Source organism: Anoplophora glabripennis, unplaced genomic scaffold (assembly GCF_000390285.2).
Source record: "Anoplophora glabripennis isolate ALB-LARVAE unplaced genomic scaffold, Agla_2.0 scaffold668, whole genome shotgun sequence".
NCBI lineage: Eukaryota > Metazoa > Arthropoda > Insecta > Coleoptera > Cerambycidae > Anoplophora > Anoplophora glabripennis.
The window spans coordinates 186,049-204,873 of record NW_019416781.1 but is presented as its reverse complement, the minus strand read 5'-3'; the positions used below and the strand labels follow the sequence as shown (position 1 = coordinate 204,873).

At 32.6% G+C, this 18,825-nt stretch overlaps 2 protein-coding genes across 2 annotated transcripts; one reads left to right on the top strand and one right to left on the bottom strand.

Moving 5' to 3' along the window:
• Positions 1-1,021: 1,021 nt before the first annotated feature.
• On the bottom strand, positions 1,022-8,693 carry LOC108912703 (uncharacterized protein C18orf8 homolog). The gene is made up of 8 exons (XM_018718020.1): positions 8,476-8,693; positions 7,941-8,415; positions 7,649-7,878; positions 7,088-7,244; positions 4,967-5,136; positions 4,570-4,902; positions 1,180-1,519; positions 1,022-1,128 (listed from the first exon to the last, which is right to left on the bottom strand). Exons 1-8 carry the CDS (start codon positions 8,581-8,583, stop codon positions 1,076-1,078), a joined length of 1,866 nt encoding a protein of 621 aa, XP_018573536.1. The 5' UTR covers positions 8,584-8,693; the 3' UTR covers positions 1,022-1,075.
• Positions 8,694-11,139: 2,446 nt separating this feature from the next.
• On the top strand, positions 11,140-16,260 carry LOC108912702 (islet cell autoantigen 1). Its single transcript, XM_018718019.2, has 2 exons — positions 11,140-12,070; positions 15,394-16,260. The coding sequence occupies exons 1-2, from the start codon at positions 11,226-11,228 to the stop codon at positions 15,764-15,766; spliced, it is 1,218 nt and encodes a 405-aa protein (XP_018573535.1). The 5' UTR covers positions 11,140-11,225; the 3' UTR covers positions 15,767-16,260.
• Positions 16,261-18,825: the final 2,565 nt, after the last annotated feature.

Genomic DNA, 18,825 nt, shown 5'->3' with positions numbered 1-18,825 from the left:
ATGTATTTCCGAAGCAACAACATCGCTAGTTTGCTCCTAAAATAAACAATTGAAATCAATATAAATCAATGTTTGTGAAAAAAGATTACTTATCCAGTTATCTTTGCGGAGAAATGTCACTGACAGATATAAATGTCAAAAGCCCAAAATACACTTTTACTGAAATGCCATAAGTCTGAAAATTCATCGAGATCTACTATTAATAAGGAAAGGTGCAACACTATATTTGAACTGATAAGTGAATAAGTGCAACTTAATAAAAATAAAGTGTAGTGTTCTACGTTTGGAAGTATCCTGTTAGAGTTCATCCAAAAGGAGATTTCGGATTTCATCGTGGTAGTCTACCGCCAAGGCTATTCAAGTGTCCAGCATAACACCATATAGGACAGACAATCAACGTTACAAGACAACGCATCGTAAGTTGTAGACACACATTGGCCAATTTAAACTTACAAACTTTGAATTCAAAGTGAAAAATAATCATTGTTATAAAAATTTTCTACATATGGTAAAACAAAAATTGAATTTTGAAGCACCAACATGTTTGCAGTATAGAAAACATAACATAGCACTGTAACATTAGATATAAAACATAGCACTGTAACATTAGATATAATTTCATGTCTTCATTTATTTAGATTTTGCATAAAAAATAAAAAATTGTGAATTATAAAACCTTCAAATTAAAACCAAAAGTGTAATATACCTATATTTGTCAAATTTTAAAAATATCTCATTTAAAATCAGTTCAAGAGTGAATAAAAATAAACATAATAATAGGAACTCTCACCCTGAATTTGAGTCTCTCTACTAGTAAGTATATACATATTTTAAAAAACATAATTATATCAAGGCACCCATTCATCCATACACCCTGAATTTGATTCTTTCTCATAATAATACGTACATACGTATATGTACATAAACCTAAGGGTGGTGCTACTTGAAAATTGAAAATTAACTGCTCTATAAAGTAGGAATATTAAGGAGTGTTCCATTATTATAAATTAGTCTTATTTATTTATAATCAGTACAATTAATCACATATTTTTATACTAGTAACAATATCATTTCTTCATTCATAAAAAATTGAATTATATTGTTGTACAAAACTCATAAAGCGTTCGTCTGAAAAAGATTATGAAGAATTTATTAAGAACATGATAGATAAAATGTTACCTTTTTTAATGACGGCAGCAAAGTGAGGATTATTCCTGAAATGAGCTAATATGCTGTGTAATAAAGTGTGATTCCCGGATTTACTGGCAGCTGAAAGAAATTTCCGAGGATTCGCACTATCTTCTGCTATCTTTAAAGCCGAAACAATTTGATCTTCACTCAAAAGAATTTCTTGGATTTCTTCTTTAGCTCCGATTCTAGCCAACATATCGAGAGCCATCTGTAAAGCAGACGGATGCATATTCCCCAATGACAGAAGTAAGCAAGCCAGCGGTTTGGTATTTGATATTACACCATACTGTAAGAGTTGTTGCAATGCAGTAAATTTCTTTTGTTGAGCCTGTAAACAGTAAATTAAATATTTTTGATTATGATTAAAAATTGGAAGTATTTAAGCGTCTAAGAGAAGCAATTTTGGATTGCGGTAAGCTTAGTTAAATTGTTTTATTTTGACCCCAACAACCTTTGGTAGTTCCAAATTAGCACACCCTCTACAGGGTGTCTCACGGTGACAGCCCACTAGAATTATTTCAGAGACTACTTTGATTTGAATTTTGAACATTTGGGATACCGGGTTTTCGGGCATGCCCTTCTTAACTAAAATAATGGCATCCATGTACCACTTCCGGTTATACCGGAAGTCGCCATCAACTTGCTTATTTTAAATGGAACACCCTATATATATTTTTGCAATTTTGGATTCTACGTGTTATTTTAGGTGGACTTTTATGCAGTTTCCCTATTTCTAAAGTTAACCTTTTTTGAGATATTTAATTTTTTTCAAAAAAATGGAGAGAAACAGTGACTAGCTTCGAACCATGTGTATTTTACAGTAAGATAAAGCAACAATATTTATAGGGGGGATAGTTAGACCTCTAAGCTTCCCATCCATATTTTCAAAGTGGCTTAATTGCATACAGGGTGCTAGAAATTTAATGCCGAGTTTAGTTAACTTCAAACTTTCATAAGTCGTTTTTTTAAATGGAACACCCTGTATGCTTTTCTATATTCTGATATAGAAATATTATTATTTATTCTCTTTCGAACGGGGTCAGAGTTCGAAATGAGCAGTATAAAGTTAAGAAGAATTCTAAAAAATCAACTTCATACATAGTAATACACAATTTTAATTATGTATGTTGATAATAATAATGCACTAAGATAAAAAAAATGACTTAAAAAAGTCATAAGTGTTCAATATGACCCCCATTAACAGCTAAGCACTTGTGGATTCTAGAGATAACACCATCAGTCACCGCTTTTGCTATTTCAGCTGCCGGCAATTCATGGAACACTCTTCGTATTCGAGCAATCAAATTCTCTTTTGAGGCAACGTGTGTAGAATAAACTTTTTTATTTCTCCCCAAACATAAAAATCTAATGGAGTGCGGTCGGGAGACCTCACGGGCCAATTCCATCTATCTTCAAACATTTCAGTCAGCTGTTGATCGATTTGATTGTGACAGTGAGGTGGAGCCCCGTCTAATTGATACCAACACTTACTTAGTTGGTCTAAAGGTATATCATCTAGAAAATCTAACACAACCGTTTGCAAAATATTGAGATATCTGTCGGCATTTAAATTTTCTTTGTAGATATGGAAAGAAATTTGGTTATCTTTAATGAGACAAAAAACATATACGCTAAATTTATTTAGAGTTTCTTTACATGAGGATTTTCAGATGACCACAAATGAATATTATGGCTATTAAAAATACCTTCTCATGTAAATTTTGACTCGCCATATAATATGTTGCAAAAATTGTGGACCTTCTTGGTATCGCACCCGGATGAAGAGCAGAAAGTAGCTTAAATTTGTATGGATGCATATCATTAGTTCTTAGCATCCTGTGAATGGACGCTCATGAAATGCCTAAGTCATACTCTGCAGCACGAGTTGAGGATTCTGGATGAACATTAAAATAGGCTAGCACATTAAATTTATTACATTATCTTCATTTGAAGTTATTGGTTTTGGTAAAATACTTCTTAACTTTTTTTTGCTCATTGGTGGCAAATTTGGATATGTCTCATTAAAAACTTTACATGTTCTGCTTATAATTCCATTGCAACATACGTGAATGAATAATAAATTTAAAATATCAGCATTTGAATATGTATTGTTTTCCATTTCTTATAAACACTAAATTAAACTGTCACTGCAAGAGACTAACAACACATCGACAGTTTAGTTGTTTGTTTTAAAGTTTTACAAAAAATTCCACAGCTATCCTCGCAAGAAATTACATGATTTTATGTGATTACACAAAAAATAGTAGATAACTTAAAAAGTAGAAGAGATAGGTATAGGGAACCCTTATACAGTTCGAAAGAGAATAAAATTGTGTATCAGAATATAGAAAAACATACAGGGTGTTCCATTAAAAAAAACGACTATGAAGGTTTGAAGTTATCTAAACTCGGCATTAAATTTCTAACACCCTGTATGCAATTAAGCCACTTTGAAAGTATGGATGGGAAGCTTAGGGGTCTAGCTATCTCCCTTATTAATATTATTGATTTATCTTTCTTACTAAAATACACATGGTTTGAAGGTAGTCACTGTTTCTCCCCATTTTTTTGAAAAAAATTAAATATCTCGAAAACGGTTAATTTTAGGAATAGGGACACTTCATAAACGTCCACCTAAAATAACACGTAGAATCCAAAATTGCAATAATATATAGGGTGTTCCATTTAAAATAAGCAAGTTGATGGCCACTTCCCATATAACCGGAAGTGGTACAGTTGGCGCCACCCAAATGTGAACGGATTTTGGTTGTTATAGAAATTTCATCTGGATTTTATCGTAGTAAATCAAACTTTTCTTAGTGGCGTAACACAGAGAGGGTATACTGATGGATAAATTCGACCAAAGCAATGTCTTCCGCGTCACTGGAAACCGTCCCAACACCTTGCCTGATATATCTTTGTAATCTTTGTTCTTCTTGCCAGCGTTATTTAATATAAAATATACAACTCTTACTGACATTTAAATCAGCAGCCACTTCACTCAAAGACTTCTAATTTAGCAACAGCCCTTGCTCTTTGCACCTCAGTTAAATGCTCCTGCATATTTCACGTTACTTGTTTACATTTCATTATGTTTGCTCTAAGTGACATATATTTGACAACTACTGAATTTTACGACAACCATGATTTGAAGTTTAAATTACAAGGTACAATATTGCCGTTCACATTTGGGTGGCGCCGACTGTACGTGGCGCTATTATTTTAGTTGAGAAGAGCATGCCCGAAAACCCGGTATCCCAAATTTTCAAAATTCAAATCGAAGTAGTCTCTGAAATAATTTTAATGGGCCGTCACCGTGAGACCCCCTGTATCAATTTTGAAATCAAATAATGAAAAAATGTAAACAACAAAATTTACCAAATTTGTAATTAAAAGTTCATTAAGATTATGTTGAGGAGGTATACTGTATTCGGAAAGGGACGTCATGTAGGCGATCAACAAACATTCTATCTTCCGGAGGTCTTTTTCACAGTCCAATTTTTGAAATATTTCATTATACATATCGTCCTGGTCTATAAGCACTCGGGGCGGTGTCACACATTTTGTTGATAATGGAACATTGGCTGGAGAGGCAGAAAGATTTTGTAATTCAATTTCAAGCCAATCGCGGTACACACAATTGATGTGATTAAACGACTCTTGCAACTTATCTAGTGGCGGTCTCTCTTGTTTTATATTATCCAGTAGAACCTACAAATAGTCATAACCTTCACTTAAAAAATGGTACATACAAAGAAATTAATAGTTCGAGTACCTTTAATAAAACTGTTTTGCCATTTGTTCGTTTTAAAGTCACTTGTGTGCAAGTATTTAATTCTGAAATCTGATTGCACAATTCAGGTAAGCATAATTTAATATGCCAGAGACACCCCAATTTGGCATCAATTACGATGTTAGGTTGAAATACTACCCAGTTCGGAGAATCTAGTTTTAAAATAAGGTTAAGTACACAAGTATCAACAAATAAAAATTACCAGGTTATTTCTGCAGCAGTCTTCAACGATTCCCAATTGTCCAAAGCATAGATAATAAAAAAATTACCATTCTTCAGAACAAATCTCACTCTGATTACTGGAAATTTGGTGTTCGTGCAAGTTTTCAAACTGTCACCAATCCGTTGCTGAAGGTCATACTACTACATACTACTTGGAGATCAGTATATATGCATTTAAATTTTGGTAATACAAATTGCCTTATTGGCTGCTTGATTCGGCTCAATTATTTTCTATAACTTTTAAGTTAATTTTGAATATATCTCTGATATTTTCTTAGAATTTTTGAAGTTTTTTTATTTTATTTTTTAATTTCTACAATTGTTTAATAATCCAATTTAAAAAATCTTTTTACTAATTAGGTGTATTAGGGCACATATTTGGAAGTGATAAATAATGACAAAATTAAATAAAAAAACATTGACGATTAGGATTGAAATCGTAACTTCGATGGTAATATAAATGGTAATAATTCTATTTTTTCCATTTTTTCCTCTACTCCCTTGACGTGCAAGAACAGCCACCCTCACAATTTGTAATCGTAAAAGAGTAAAAAAACTCCCACTCCAATTAAACAGTTGTCAGTTTGTTTTTCTTATTTCAAACATCAGGTAAATTTCAAACCAAAGAATTATTTTTGCATCACAAAATTCACAACCTTTAGCAAATATACAAAAAAGTGTTAAATATACATTCTGTCAAAAAAACTGCAGAATTTGTCAATAAAATACAATACATTCAATTAATCATCAAATCAAATGTTTCCTTCAAAATAGGCACCACTTTCTAATAAACAATCCACTTTTTAAACGCATATTCCAGTCCACTTCAACTACTTTAGCGATTTTTGTTTTATGGCTTCTATCGACTCGAAATGTGTTCCACGAAGTGGTAATTTGAGTAAAGCCAGCGGTGACTTCCCGATGACATTCGTTGAGTTTTTGGTCAAAAATTCATTCACAATTATCGCTTTATGTGATGGTGCATTATCGTGATGCAAAATTCAAGAATTGTCGTTCCACAAATCTGATTTTATGCAGCGGATAGTTTCTCTCGAATACTCATATTGCTCTTTCTTGACTCGTTATCCGTTATGATGTGTTGCATGTGTTGCCTTCAGCAACATGTTTGCGATGCATCAACTACAATGGTGCGAACTGATTCATGAGATATGTTTAGTTCATATGCCTGCTTACTCAAACTGTAATAATGGTTAACAAGTACTATTTCCTTCATTTTATCGATTATTTTCTTCAGTTGAACATGTTGAAGGATGACCAGAACGTCATCAATCACTTATCGACCATGTTTGAAGGGTTTGTACCATTCGTATGCTTGAGTTTTCGATAAAATTGAATTACCGTATGACTTTCCCAACATTTTAAATGATTCATCACAAGAAATTTTGTTGGTAGCACAAAATTTTAGATAAACTCTGTTCGATAGTAAAAATCGCAGAACACACTTTAGGTGAACTAATAAAATTAACAGCTGTAAATGAACTACTTGGTGGATTGCGCTCAATCTTCGCGTTAGAGTGGAGTACAATGCTATCAACTTTCTATCAACAAAAAAATTTAAATCTATTTTGGAATTTTTAAATGATAAATTCCGGATACTTTTTTGACAGAATGTACATCATGTGAATAAATTTTCTTAAAACATATATATGTGAACTAAAAAAAAAGATATGTAGAATTGTATCCCAAAAACAAAGTGTTTTACAAATAAATACATAATTTTCGTAAGATAAGAATAGAATTCGTTAGAAATTCTAAAGCAATACTTATTAAACATTTTTATTGCTAAAAAAGTAAGTGAGAAAATAATGGAGCTGTGCCAAAATGCTGAATAAAATCCCTTGTTATTAATAAAAAGGATACAGAGCTCACATATATGAGTCTGATGTTCTACAAGTCCTGGAAGTGCTAAACTAGTGGGGCGGAAAGATTTAGCCGGAGCAACGGATGAATGATATGTAATATTACCATCACTTTCTCCAGGCAGTGCTATATCAAATACTTGAGAACTTCTAGATGCCTGAAAGAGAAACATAAATATGAATCTACAAACTGCATTTTTTAAATAATGCATTATTATACTTCAAAAAGCATCAACTGTATTTCCTTTTTTTTTTGGAAGGTCAAAGGCTATAAAAGCTATGTCAAGCTTCAATTCAAGAAAGATCAAATGTTTTTTTTTTCAAAAAAAAAAAAACTTAATTTTTCTGTTTTAATTTGTTCTTTTCAGAAGAAAATTTTTTCTATATATTTCTTAAATGGACAGAAAAATGTGAAATGTCTCATGGAATTAATGTTATTAATTACCTATATCTCGGTCAGTACGGAAGCTGGAAAAGATTTAATTTTTGTGTCTTGCAGCTCACAGAGATCTATTTATAATTTGGAATAATATAGTGCCTGCTATAAAATTTTGTAACTTACTTGGTGGTGAACTAGAATAAGGTCATCAACAACGTTAATAGCAAATCGCCCTGATAAACCTAACTTTAAAACATGAGTTTTGATAGGTGCTTGTCCAGGTCCATTTAAAGTATGAACATGGACTTCTGCTGTTTGAGGACCACTTTGATGACGAAGTATTAAAACAGCAGGTATACCATAAAGCGTTGCTAATGTCACATCTCTTTCAAGTGCCATACGACCAGGTTCAGCTTTATAGAAATTTACATATTATTATACCTATCTCTATAAAACTTAACAATGACATACTTACTTTCTACTTTTGGTAATTTACAAACTGTTCCCTGTTTAAATAAAACGGGTTGCAATTGTGAACCATGTGCTGAAGCTAGGAGAGCTAATTTATTTAATGAACACCAAACAAACCACTGCACTGTTGCAGATAAAGTTTTCAAATGTTTTAAAGATTTCTTTTCAGGAATGACCACATATAACTCTACTCCATGATCAGTTATAAGAGCTACTTCATTTATACAAGACCAAACAAAACCAAGCACATTTGAATTTTTTTTACAGCTTTGAGAATACTCTGAATCAATTATATTGTCATTAAAGTTCATAAATTCTACAGAGTTATTAGTTCTCTGAACAGCAAGAATTTTATGGTCTAATGAAAATTTTATAGATAAAACTGGTCCGTGGTCTTCCATTCGAAAATTTAGTGAATTATCATCGCGAGGACTTTTTACCACCACTCCCATAACTCCTCCAGAGCGTACAGCAAATACCTATAAGAGCAATTTGGTAATAACGCATATTTAAATATATTTTAAAGGTATAAAACATACATCATTGTTGGAATCATCAAAAAAGACATTTGTTAGCTGATTAACAGCTTCAAAACGAACCGGTTTGGTAGTTAATTCTAAATAATGGTCTGTCAATGTTTCATTCATTGTGAAGACTTTTAAGTATTAATATTTATTATTAGATTTTAAAATATATTACTATAAACAACAGCTTTGTTCAACATTTAAAAATGATTTAACATTTGTTGACAAATAAAGTTTCGACAACTTTTGACTTTTGACCATAGAAAATTTAACTCAGCTTTTGACTGTTTGACAGTTTTGACATGCTTTGACCAATGAACTTACTAGAACGGATGCATATTGTTATGTTCATAAGAACAATTTTTAAAGTATGCAACCCACCGATAGAGGGCATTCCGTCTCTCTCGTACTCATTGACATTAATGGAAGTTAGAAATTAGAAGCAACTTATTTTTAAAACGATTTTTTTTAAATTCTTAATGATTTATTTCAATATGAAATTGATGTGAAGGTCAAATATTAATACAAATAAATAAAAAATATTAGTGTCCCCTAGAATGACATCACCCGGGGGGTTATATAATCCGGTGAAGGAAGAAGCGAAAAGACAAGAGCGCCAGAAGAGGCCCCTGCCGGCGGGAGACAGCCAGGACAAGAGGAGGTCCCACAAAGTGCCTACACCGTGTTTTATCTATGTACACCGGCTATATATTTGTGGACGGATTCGACGACGGATGGTGCCCACCGTCACGAGACTGTCCAGGTCTACAGCGATTATACAGGACAAAGACGAATAGTCCCCCTCGGTCCCAAATCGTTTAGGCCGTAAACAACAGCTTATCAATCGCGCATCAGGATAAGAGGAGGTCACACAAAGCGTCTACAGGGACTACATTTGTGGTCGAGGTCGACAGCGCATGGAGCCCACCTTTACGAGGCTGTCCACGTCCACAGCGATGAGGCAGGTATAGTCCCCCTCGGTCTCACATCATATAGGCCATAAACAACGTCGTTAATGATGGGTTAATATTAATGGCGTGACAAATATAGTATAATTTAAAAGAATCGCTACGAATGTCAAAATATGTTGTAAAATCAGCACCAATCNATTTGTTGACAAATAAAGTTTCGACAACTTTTGACTTTTGACCATAGAAAATTTAACTCAGCTTTTGACTATTGACAGTTTTGACATGCTTTGACCAATGAACTTACTAGAACGGATGCATATTGTTATGTTCATAAGAACAATTTTTAAAGTATGCAACCCACCGATAGAGGGAATTCCGTCTCTCTCGTACTCATTGACATTAATGGAAGTTAGAAATTAGAAGCAACTTATTTTTAAAACGATTTTTTTAAATTCTTAATGATTTATTTCACTATGAAATTGATGTGAAGGTCAAATATTAATACAAATAAATAAAAAATATTAGTGCCCTAGAATGACTACTCCCGGGGGGTTAGACAATCCGGTGAAGGAAGAAGCGAAAAGACAAGAGCGCCAGAAGAGGCCCCTGCCGGCGGGGGTCAGCCAGGACAAGAGCAGGTCCCACAAAGTGCCTATACCGTGTTTTATCTATGTAAACCGGTTATATATTTGTGGACGGATTCGACGACGGATGGGGCCCTCCGTCACGAGACTGTCCAGGTCTACAGCGATTATGCAGGACAAAGACGAATAGTCCCCCTCGGTCCCAAATCGTTTAGGCCGTAAACAACAGCTTATCAATCGCGCATCAGGACAGGAGGAGGTCACACAAAGCGTCTACAGGGACTACATTTGTGGTCGAGGTCGACAGCGCATGGGGCCCACCTTTACGAGGCTGTCCACGTCCACAGCGATGAGGCAGGTATAGTCCCCCTCGTTCTCAAATCATTTTAGGCCACCTAAACATGCAACTAGTCTTTTTGAAAGAAGCCCAGTCTATATGGGGATTAAACTTTTGAATCGCGCCATTATTCCATGGCTAGAAATTGGCCTCAATGATTTGGGATCGAGGGGGATTATCCCTCTTTATCCTGCCTCATCTCGTGTAGGCCTGGACAGCCTTCGTAGGTGGGCCCCATCCGTCGTCCGACCTCCTTTTGTCCTGGCTGGGCCCCGCCGGCTAGGGCCCTTTCTTCTGGCGCTCTTCTTGCACTTTTGAATCGGCTGCCCGAGTGTGTGAGACTGGAGAATAATCCAAATGTTTTTAAACGAAAACTTAGACAAATTTTATCAAATGAATGTTTTTATAATGCTGCAGAATTTTTAAATAGGAAATTTTAAATTTTATTGTGCATGTATTTGTATGTCTTATCAATTGTTAATGTCATTGACGTGTATACATCATATATACTTTTATATACTTTCCTATTTCTTATATTGACTTGTCCTATATCTTTTGCTTGTAAGATCTGAAGGGATGAATAAATATATTATTATTATAGGCCATAAACAACGTCATTAATGATGGGTTAATATTAATGGCGTGACAAATATAGTATAATTTAAAAGAATCGTTACGAATGTCAAAATATGTTCTAAAATCAGCACCAATCAAAATTTATTATCGCCACTGTATTTATTTGTAACCGCCGCGCCCCTCTTCAACCCATATAAAGTTCTATCTTTCTCTTCAATGTCCTCAATCTTCAATGCTTTTCTGTTTTTTCGAGTTCAGTGAATGTGTAATTTAATTCATTCAATTTATGATTAATTCCAACAGTATTGTATTTATTTATATGATACGTTAAAAAAATTAGTAGTTTAATTATTTAAAATGCAACATCAGTATTGGGTAACTAAGAAAAGTGTTCTTCGAAAATTAGGAGGTAAAGAAGACGAATGTATTGTTGCTTCAGATGCCGAATTAGATGCGAAATTAGAACTATTTAAATCTATAAATGAAAGTTGTAATCATTTGCAACGAGTAATAGATTTATATCAAGAAAGGTTATGCTATCTAGCACAAGAAGAAAATGCATTAGGTAGATATTTGAAAGAATGTGGAAAACATGAGAAAAATTCATGTGCCGGACAAATAATGTCGACATCTGGAAAAGCATTAGCTTATACTGGCCATCAGAGGTTAACAGTTCGGCCTCCTTTAGTTAGATTACATCATGAAGTTGAAACATTTAGAGGGAGAGCTGTAACAGATACGAGAACAACTGTTGCTGAAATGGAGAAGGCGAGAACTGAATATCGCGCTGCACTTAGTTGGATGAAGTCAGTTTCTTCACAGTTGGATCCAGATACAGGACATGGTTTAGAACGATTTAGGAAAGCCCAGTCATATGTAAAAACAACTAAAATGAAATTTGATCGTTTAACATTAGCATGTCTACAAAAAGTTGATTTATTAGCAGCTGCACGATGTAATATGTTTTCTCATGCTTTAGTACCGTACCAAAGCGCCATTGAAACATTTTCTACTAAAGCAGGAGAAACTTTGCTTGTGGCTGCTGAAAAATTAGATGAAGCTCAACCTTATGAATTTAATGCAGTTACTGAATTAGCAACATCTTTAGACGTTGATAAAGATAAAACCACTTTTTTCAATGCAGAATATACTGATAATGTAGCATCGAAGGACACGGAATCTGATCAGTCTGTTGCTTCAAGGTAAGGAGTACATAGATATATAGCATGTACTGAAAATAATAAATTTCTTAGATTTGTAGATTTAGTAAAAATGACGCCAAAGGTTTGTTACAGGCTTGCTTGTAAAGTTTTTAGCTTTTAAAGTTGAGACTAGAAAAATCAATCATAATTTACTTATTTTTCATTAGATTTGAATAATTTATGGATTAAAGTTATTTTATTTGAATCTATTTCTACTAATGTATTCAATTTATGTTTAGCTATTTTGGTGTGCCTGGAGCAGACATTCAGCAGTCTTTACCCTCCAGAAATTATATAGATTTTCATATTTTTTCGAAGGAAACATGTATTTGTTTGTTATTGATAAAGTGAAATGTTTTTGCATTTAGCATCTCCTTTCGATTTTCATCCTTCTCATATTCTAGTTTTCCATACTGTCTTGACACCACCGTCATTAATTACCACCAATTAAATTGTTTAACACCAATTTTTTGTGTTATCTTCTCCTACATGCTCTGCATATTACTATAATATTTTATTCTTCATTCGTTCTCATTTTCATAACTCCCAAAAATTCTGCGCGATAAGTTTCTTTTCCACACCTTAAACATTTGCTGTTCTGTCTTATGCAGTGCCCATATTTCGCTGTGAAAAGTAACTATCAATCGAATTACTGTCATATAACCTACTAACTTTAGTTTCTCTAGAATCTTCCTTACTTCTAATAGTGGTTTCAAAAGCTAGACACATCTTTTTTTCATATACTAGACCCAATTGATTAATTTTTGCATCCTTAATAATTTTCCTAAACAAAAACTGAATAAAACCGGTGGCTGCTGGTCCAGTAATTTTTCTCCATTTCCAACCTCAAAATACAATGTTTTGTTGATTGTTTTTGCTTCATTTTATAATTTTTTATGTTATTAAGTTCATTCTAATCAATTTCTTGCTATTCCTAATTCCTTTAAAGTTTTATACATCGTCATCTATTTATTTTGTTAAGATCGGTAAAAGTAGCCAGTGTTGTTTTCAAAGGTTTCTGACTGTATTTCCCTTAAAACAAAAATTTGATCTATTCTTCCTTGTCAAAAGCCTCTCAGGTATTGTATTAACTTATTTTTAATGTACATTGTTAGTATTTTCCAAGCCACATTTAAAAGAATGCTTCTATAATTTTAGCATTTCCTTCTATATCTTTTCTTAGTTATATTGAAATCCGGTTTACAAACTTTAACTTCAAGAGTGAGCTCAAAGCAATAAATTATATACATATTCGTGACATCATTTTTACAAGATATACTCAAATTTGGTATTGCCCAACATTTCGTGGACAGCCTGTGTAAATATGTGAATGTGTGTTCTTTCTGTCTTAAAAATTCATCAAGTTTATTTGAACGTTAAAAATATGTAACACAGTTACACATCAAAGTTCAGCAGTGTTTTACTTAAATTCAAAACTATTTAGCTCTGCTGTAACACAAACCAGTAATGGCTAATGAATATTAAAGTGGTCATATTTTGATTGTAAAGTGTGAAACTTAAACTGTTTTTTAGAGAACTATTTCTAAGGTGACTAGATCTCAAAAAAGGTCACATATGTGCAAAATATTTTTTTTTCTACAATAGTTATATAACGGCAGTTAATTGTGAACAAATATATTTGCAAATGTAATGAACATGAATAACATAAAAGTTCTCTCAGTCTTAAAAATGTTATAAATCCTACACTTCATTATAAAAATATGATCACGCTAATTTACACTAGCCATCACTGACAGAAACTGTTCCGATGTTCTGGACATATATAACATAATTTCCATAATTGACAATATTTACTAGTGATGTCAAATACAGTTACTTTTTAGTACTCAGAGTATTCGTTACTTTTATCTCAAGTACTCGTTACTTTGTATTCGTTACTGAGTACAGTTACATGTATAGTCCGGCCGGCATGATATGCGGCTTTTTTCTACGCCGCCTTCCCGCAAAAGTCAACCACACACTCGAAAAACCCTACATAGTCAATATTAGCAAATAAACTTTTATCCATCGTGGCTACATCTGTTCCAAGTAAACGTATATTCTCTAAGGAAGGTCAAATAATAACAGAACGGCGCAATAATAGATTATTAAAATCCAAGTATGTGAACAAAATCATTTTTCTAAACTGCAACGATTTTTTGTTTATTCATAAAACTTTGTAGTAGTAGGCATTCGCACAAAACAGTTTGAATTGATAAATTACGTTATTTGTTATTTTGGATATTTATTTTTTCGTTAGGTATTTCTATTTTTATAAGACTAATTTCTATAAGACAAGAGTAGAATATATATTTGTTTAAAATAAATAAATTTAGAAAATAATTATTTATTTAAATGTTAATAAATATATAAATAATTTAAGTTTTGTATGTTTATATATTATTTACATTCTTCAGGTGCATAGGTATCTACTATACTGCAGCAAACTACGAATTAAATAATTACATTGATTAATTACTGATTAAATATATTTTACAGCTGTTTAATTAAATGTCAACAAAAAGGTATTTCATCTTAAGTAACAATCCTATAGGTTGACGACTACGCGACTACTTTTTCCTTGCGATACTCGTCGAACGAGTACATGATAAATATTCCGAGACCCGATACAAAATATTGTATCTATGAGTCAAATCTGAAATTCACGCGTTCAGTAAATATTCCGAACAGAGTCCGAGTATTACCGATTATCGTGATTACATGTATCGAAACTTGGAAAAGAATCTCTACTTAAAAAGTATCAGTATCGAATACTTTTCTCTTCGATTACTCAGTATTCGTTACTTATTCAAGTAACGTATAAAAAGTAATGAATAATTACAATATTGACATCACTAAAAAAGACATTTTTGATCTGATTTGCTTTCAATTTTTTTTTAATGATAAAGCTTAATACACCATTAGCTCACAGAACAGTTGAATTAATTTTTAATCATCAGTAAGTTAATTTTTTCACTGCCAAATTTGAACAAATTTTTTTATTAGACCTGTCTTTTACCATTGAAATTAACATTCCCTAAAAAGGTGTAGTACCGATTTTTTATTTAATTTAATGAATATATTTTTTAACTAATGGCAAAACTGATATTAATCATTTTATATCTATTCTTTTCTAAATCATTTACAAATTTTGTAACAACAGAAAAATATAAGTAGATTTTGGTAATTAAATTTAATTGTTAACTGGTTTTTAGCTGTAGCTGTCTTAAAAAAATTTCGAAGCACGTGCGATCATAAATGACTTTCACAAGGGTGTTTTAACTTTAAAAGGCTCACACTGTACATAAAATGTTTATTTTTAGAATTCCTGAACCAGAAAGTTTAGAAACTGTAGATCTGTTGGGCGAAAACTTTAGTTTGACAGAAAATAAACAAGAGACATCAAAACTAGAAGATACAAAACCAAGTTCGGCATTGCTTGATCTTAACTGGAGTGCAAATTCAGAATTCCTTGGAAGTGAATTTATGCCTTCAAAATTAATGCAAGAGGATTCTTTTAATTTCACGGATTCTAAGAATAAAGGTGACGATGGAAAATCCAATGGACAAATCGAAAACGCAATGAAAACTGAGAAGTTAAACAGCACTCACGTTTCATGGTTGAGTTTATTTGCTGAATTAGATCCTCTTGCTAATCCATCTACTGAAAATAATATAGATGGAGATAGAGTATAATATACAATTACAGCTATTGTAAAACATGCACTTAATCTCACGTATTGGTTATGAAATAACTATCCTTATCAGATGTATATACCAAAGATTTATATATAATTTTTTGCTAGTCATTCCATCATTTTGTCACTGTCTAAATAACAAAAAATAATTTGTGTTTTAGTGTTATTTTTATTTAATCATTAATATAAATATGAATAGATTTTTACAGTACATTCTGATGTAATAGCTTTTTGTGGTATTCGTTATTTTTAAGATTCATTAATATACACATTATTAAAATACTTTGTGTATTATATCAAAGATGACAAGTATTTAGAACAGTGTGTGTGGTATTGCTCGAACTGCAGCGTTTATGCTAAAAACTGAAATTAAGAAAAATAAAAAGGTAAACACATATTCGGCAAGTAAGGACAACAGAAATTATTATAAATTCAAATTACTTATTCCAACATTATACAGGGTGTCCGCAAATTTCACCGACGTTTGTCTGTATATTCATGACGATAAATAAATATGATCTAAGAAAAAAAGTTGTCAAAAATAAAACTAATTTTATCTGCTCCCACTATAGTAAATAGACTATTAATACATTGTTTTTAAGAAGGTAAGTGGATTTTACTGCAGAAGTGGAAATTGCTATGGACAACGGGAGGTAAGTGAGGTAACTTACCTCCCTGGGGAAAAAAGCAATTTCGAGTTATAAATGCATATTTTATAAACAAATAAATAGAAATATTTGATGAACATTACAGTTTATTAATTATTATGAATGAATATTTATAGTAATTGTACAGTTACTACATTTAGTAACACATAAAATCTGGATAATTATTCCCCTCTCGTTTACTAATTGTCACATTTTTCTCAAAATGACTTGACTACTCCATTTCAATCACCGGAGGCTCAATATTATCTAACTGATCCATTAAAACAGCATGATGCGACGTACTACTAGAACCTGGAGATGAAGTGTCATTGTAAAGAATCCCGTTGGCTATTTCATTTTTGTTATTTAAATAATTGTCAGCAACTTAACTTTCTGCAATTGTGACTGATTTCCACCCATTTCCCTTGATTGCTAATACATCAACTCTTTTATTAGCCACTAATATTGTCGATGTTCTTCCGAATGAATAGCCTGTACATGTTTCAGGATGTTCTAGTTTCAGAAACTGTGCAATCTTATAGGCTACTGATTATGTCTTAAAAAGCAGGGTACTAAGGAACTACAACGTTAATGGGTTTTTATTGCATGAATCGTTCAAATGGTTATTCAGAAAGAAAAAACCGTGGAGTGCTTTTAAATTAAAGGATGGAAATTGGAGATAGGGGTAAAAATGCAATTCTTACGGTTTTTTGAATATATCTCGAAAATGAAGCAAAATTTGAGGGTATTGCATAGGCTAATTTTGTAGATGAGATTTTCTATCGAAATAGCTTATTTAAAAAATTTATGTATTGCAAAACCATTAACAAATAAATGCAAAAAATTAAATTTTTAGTTTTTTTACTTTTATGCAAATAACTTTTTTCTGAGCAGATAGTTATAGGCATTGCTGTCATTGTGAAAATTTGTTTATTAAGACCTGTACAATACCCAGAAATCAACCGCAGAAAGGAACTCTTTGACGTTTGTTTTTTTTACATAGCAACTATTTTTTGCGTGACACAGCGTGCGGTGTACACAACTTTGTCCACTTCTGCCGAGATGTTTGGCCTAGAAACAAATTTCTGGCATAGGGGGGATCGACTAATTACAATATTAAAAATGAGTTGGATCAATTCGCAGAGAGTAATCATATAATGTAATCCCTTGGTTAAGGGTAGCCATGTTTTTGGGGTTCTGCAGACATGTTTGGCTTCGAAAACATTTCTGGCATTGCGGGAATTGACTAGTTGCAAACTTGAAAGTACATAGCAATGATCAGCAGAATGAAACCATTTATCGTTCATTCCCTGATTAGAGGGGTGAACATTAAGTCATATTGCCGCGGTTCTGCGGGCATGTTTAACGGCGAAAAAATTTGACATTGGGGAAATTTACTAAATGTGACCTTGAAAACTCGTTTTAATAACCGGCTCACTGAAACCATTTAACATTCATCCCCTAATAAGGGATAGTCTCGCGGTTCTGTAGACATGTTCGGTACCGAAAAAATTTCTGGTATCGTTCGGCCGCTACTAATTATTGCAGAGAAACAAACAGCAGTGTGTATCTATATGACATTTACCCCTTTATAAGGAAAAACCATGTTTACCTGGTCGCCATTTTCAAGTCCCCCTATTTTGAACGCAGAAATTCACGTTTGGCAATGTACAAGCATTATCTAAGCGGCTCATACACTTTCCGGTCTGCAACCTTATCATGTGCAGCTCTTAGCCTATATACCCAATTTAAAGACCTCAAAAAAAATTCCCTAAAAAGTCATGTTTTTAACCCCATTTTTGACGATTTTTTAGATTTTTACAATAATAAACATGATTCATTCGATTTGTAACTACTCATATTTTGTAAAAAATTTAATTACAAACATTTTTGTCCTCTTCCATTTTCGCCTAAAATCAACTCTTGAAAAGATACATAAATAGGAAGAAAAATATGACATTTTTCGAATTATTTTAACATATTGTGCTGCCAAAAGTTAAGCCAACGTTTTTTTTACACGCATAGAAAAATTTTCATTTCTAGTGATATTTGAAAGCCAAAAAGCCAAAAATCTCCTTGGATATACGATTCACCCAAACCAAAACAGATACCGCCTAGTCTAATAATGATGCGTAATTTGTTAGATCTGAAAGCATCAAACGCATGCCCTGTGGATTCTGGTAGCCTACGAATCTCAAAATTTATGAGGCCAAGCATTAGCCCTTTGACGATTTGAATAAATGTTATAAAAGTGATACTACCTAAGTGATAATTAAATAATTAAACTCAAATATTAATATAATTTTATAAATACTATAATAAAACAAAGAATGCTACAACACTGATTTTTGGTGGAAATTATAAAAAGAGAGTGAAATACTTATCAGGAACGATGCAAGAAAATCCTTTA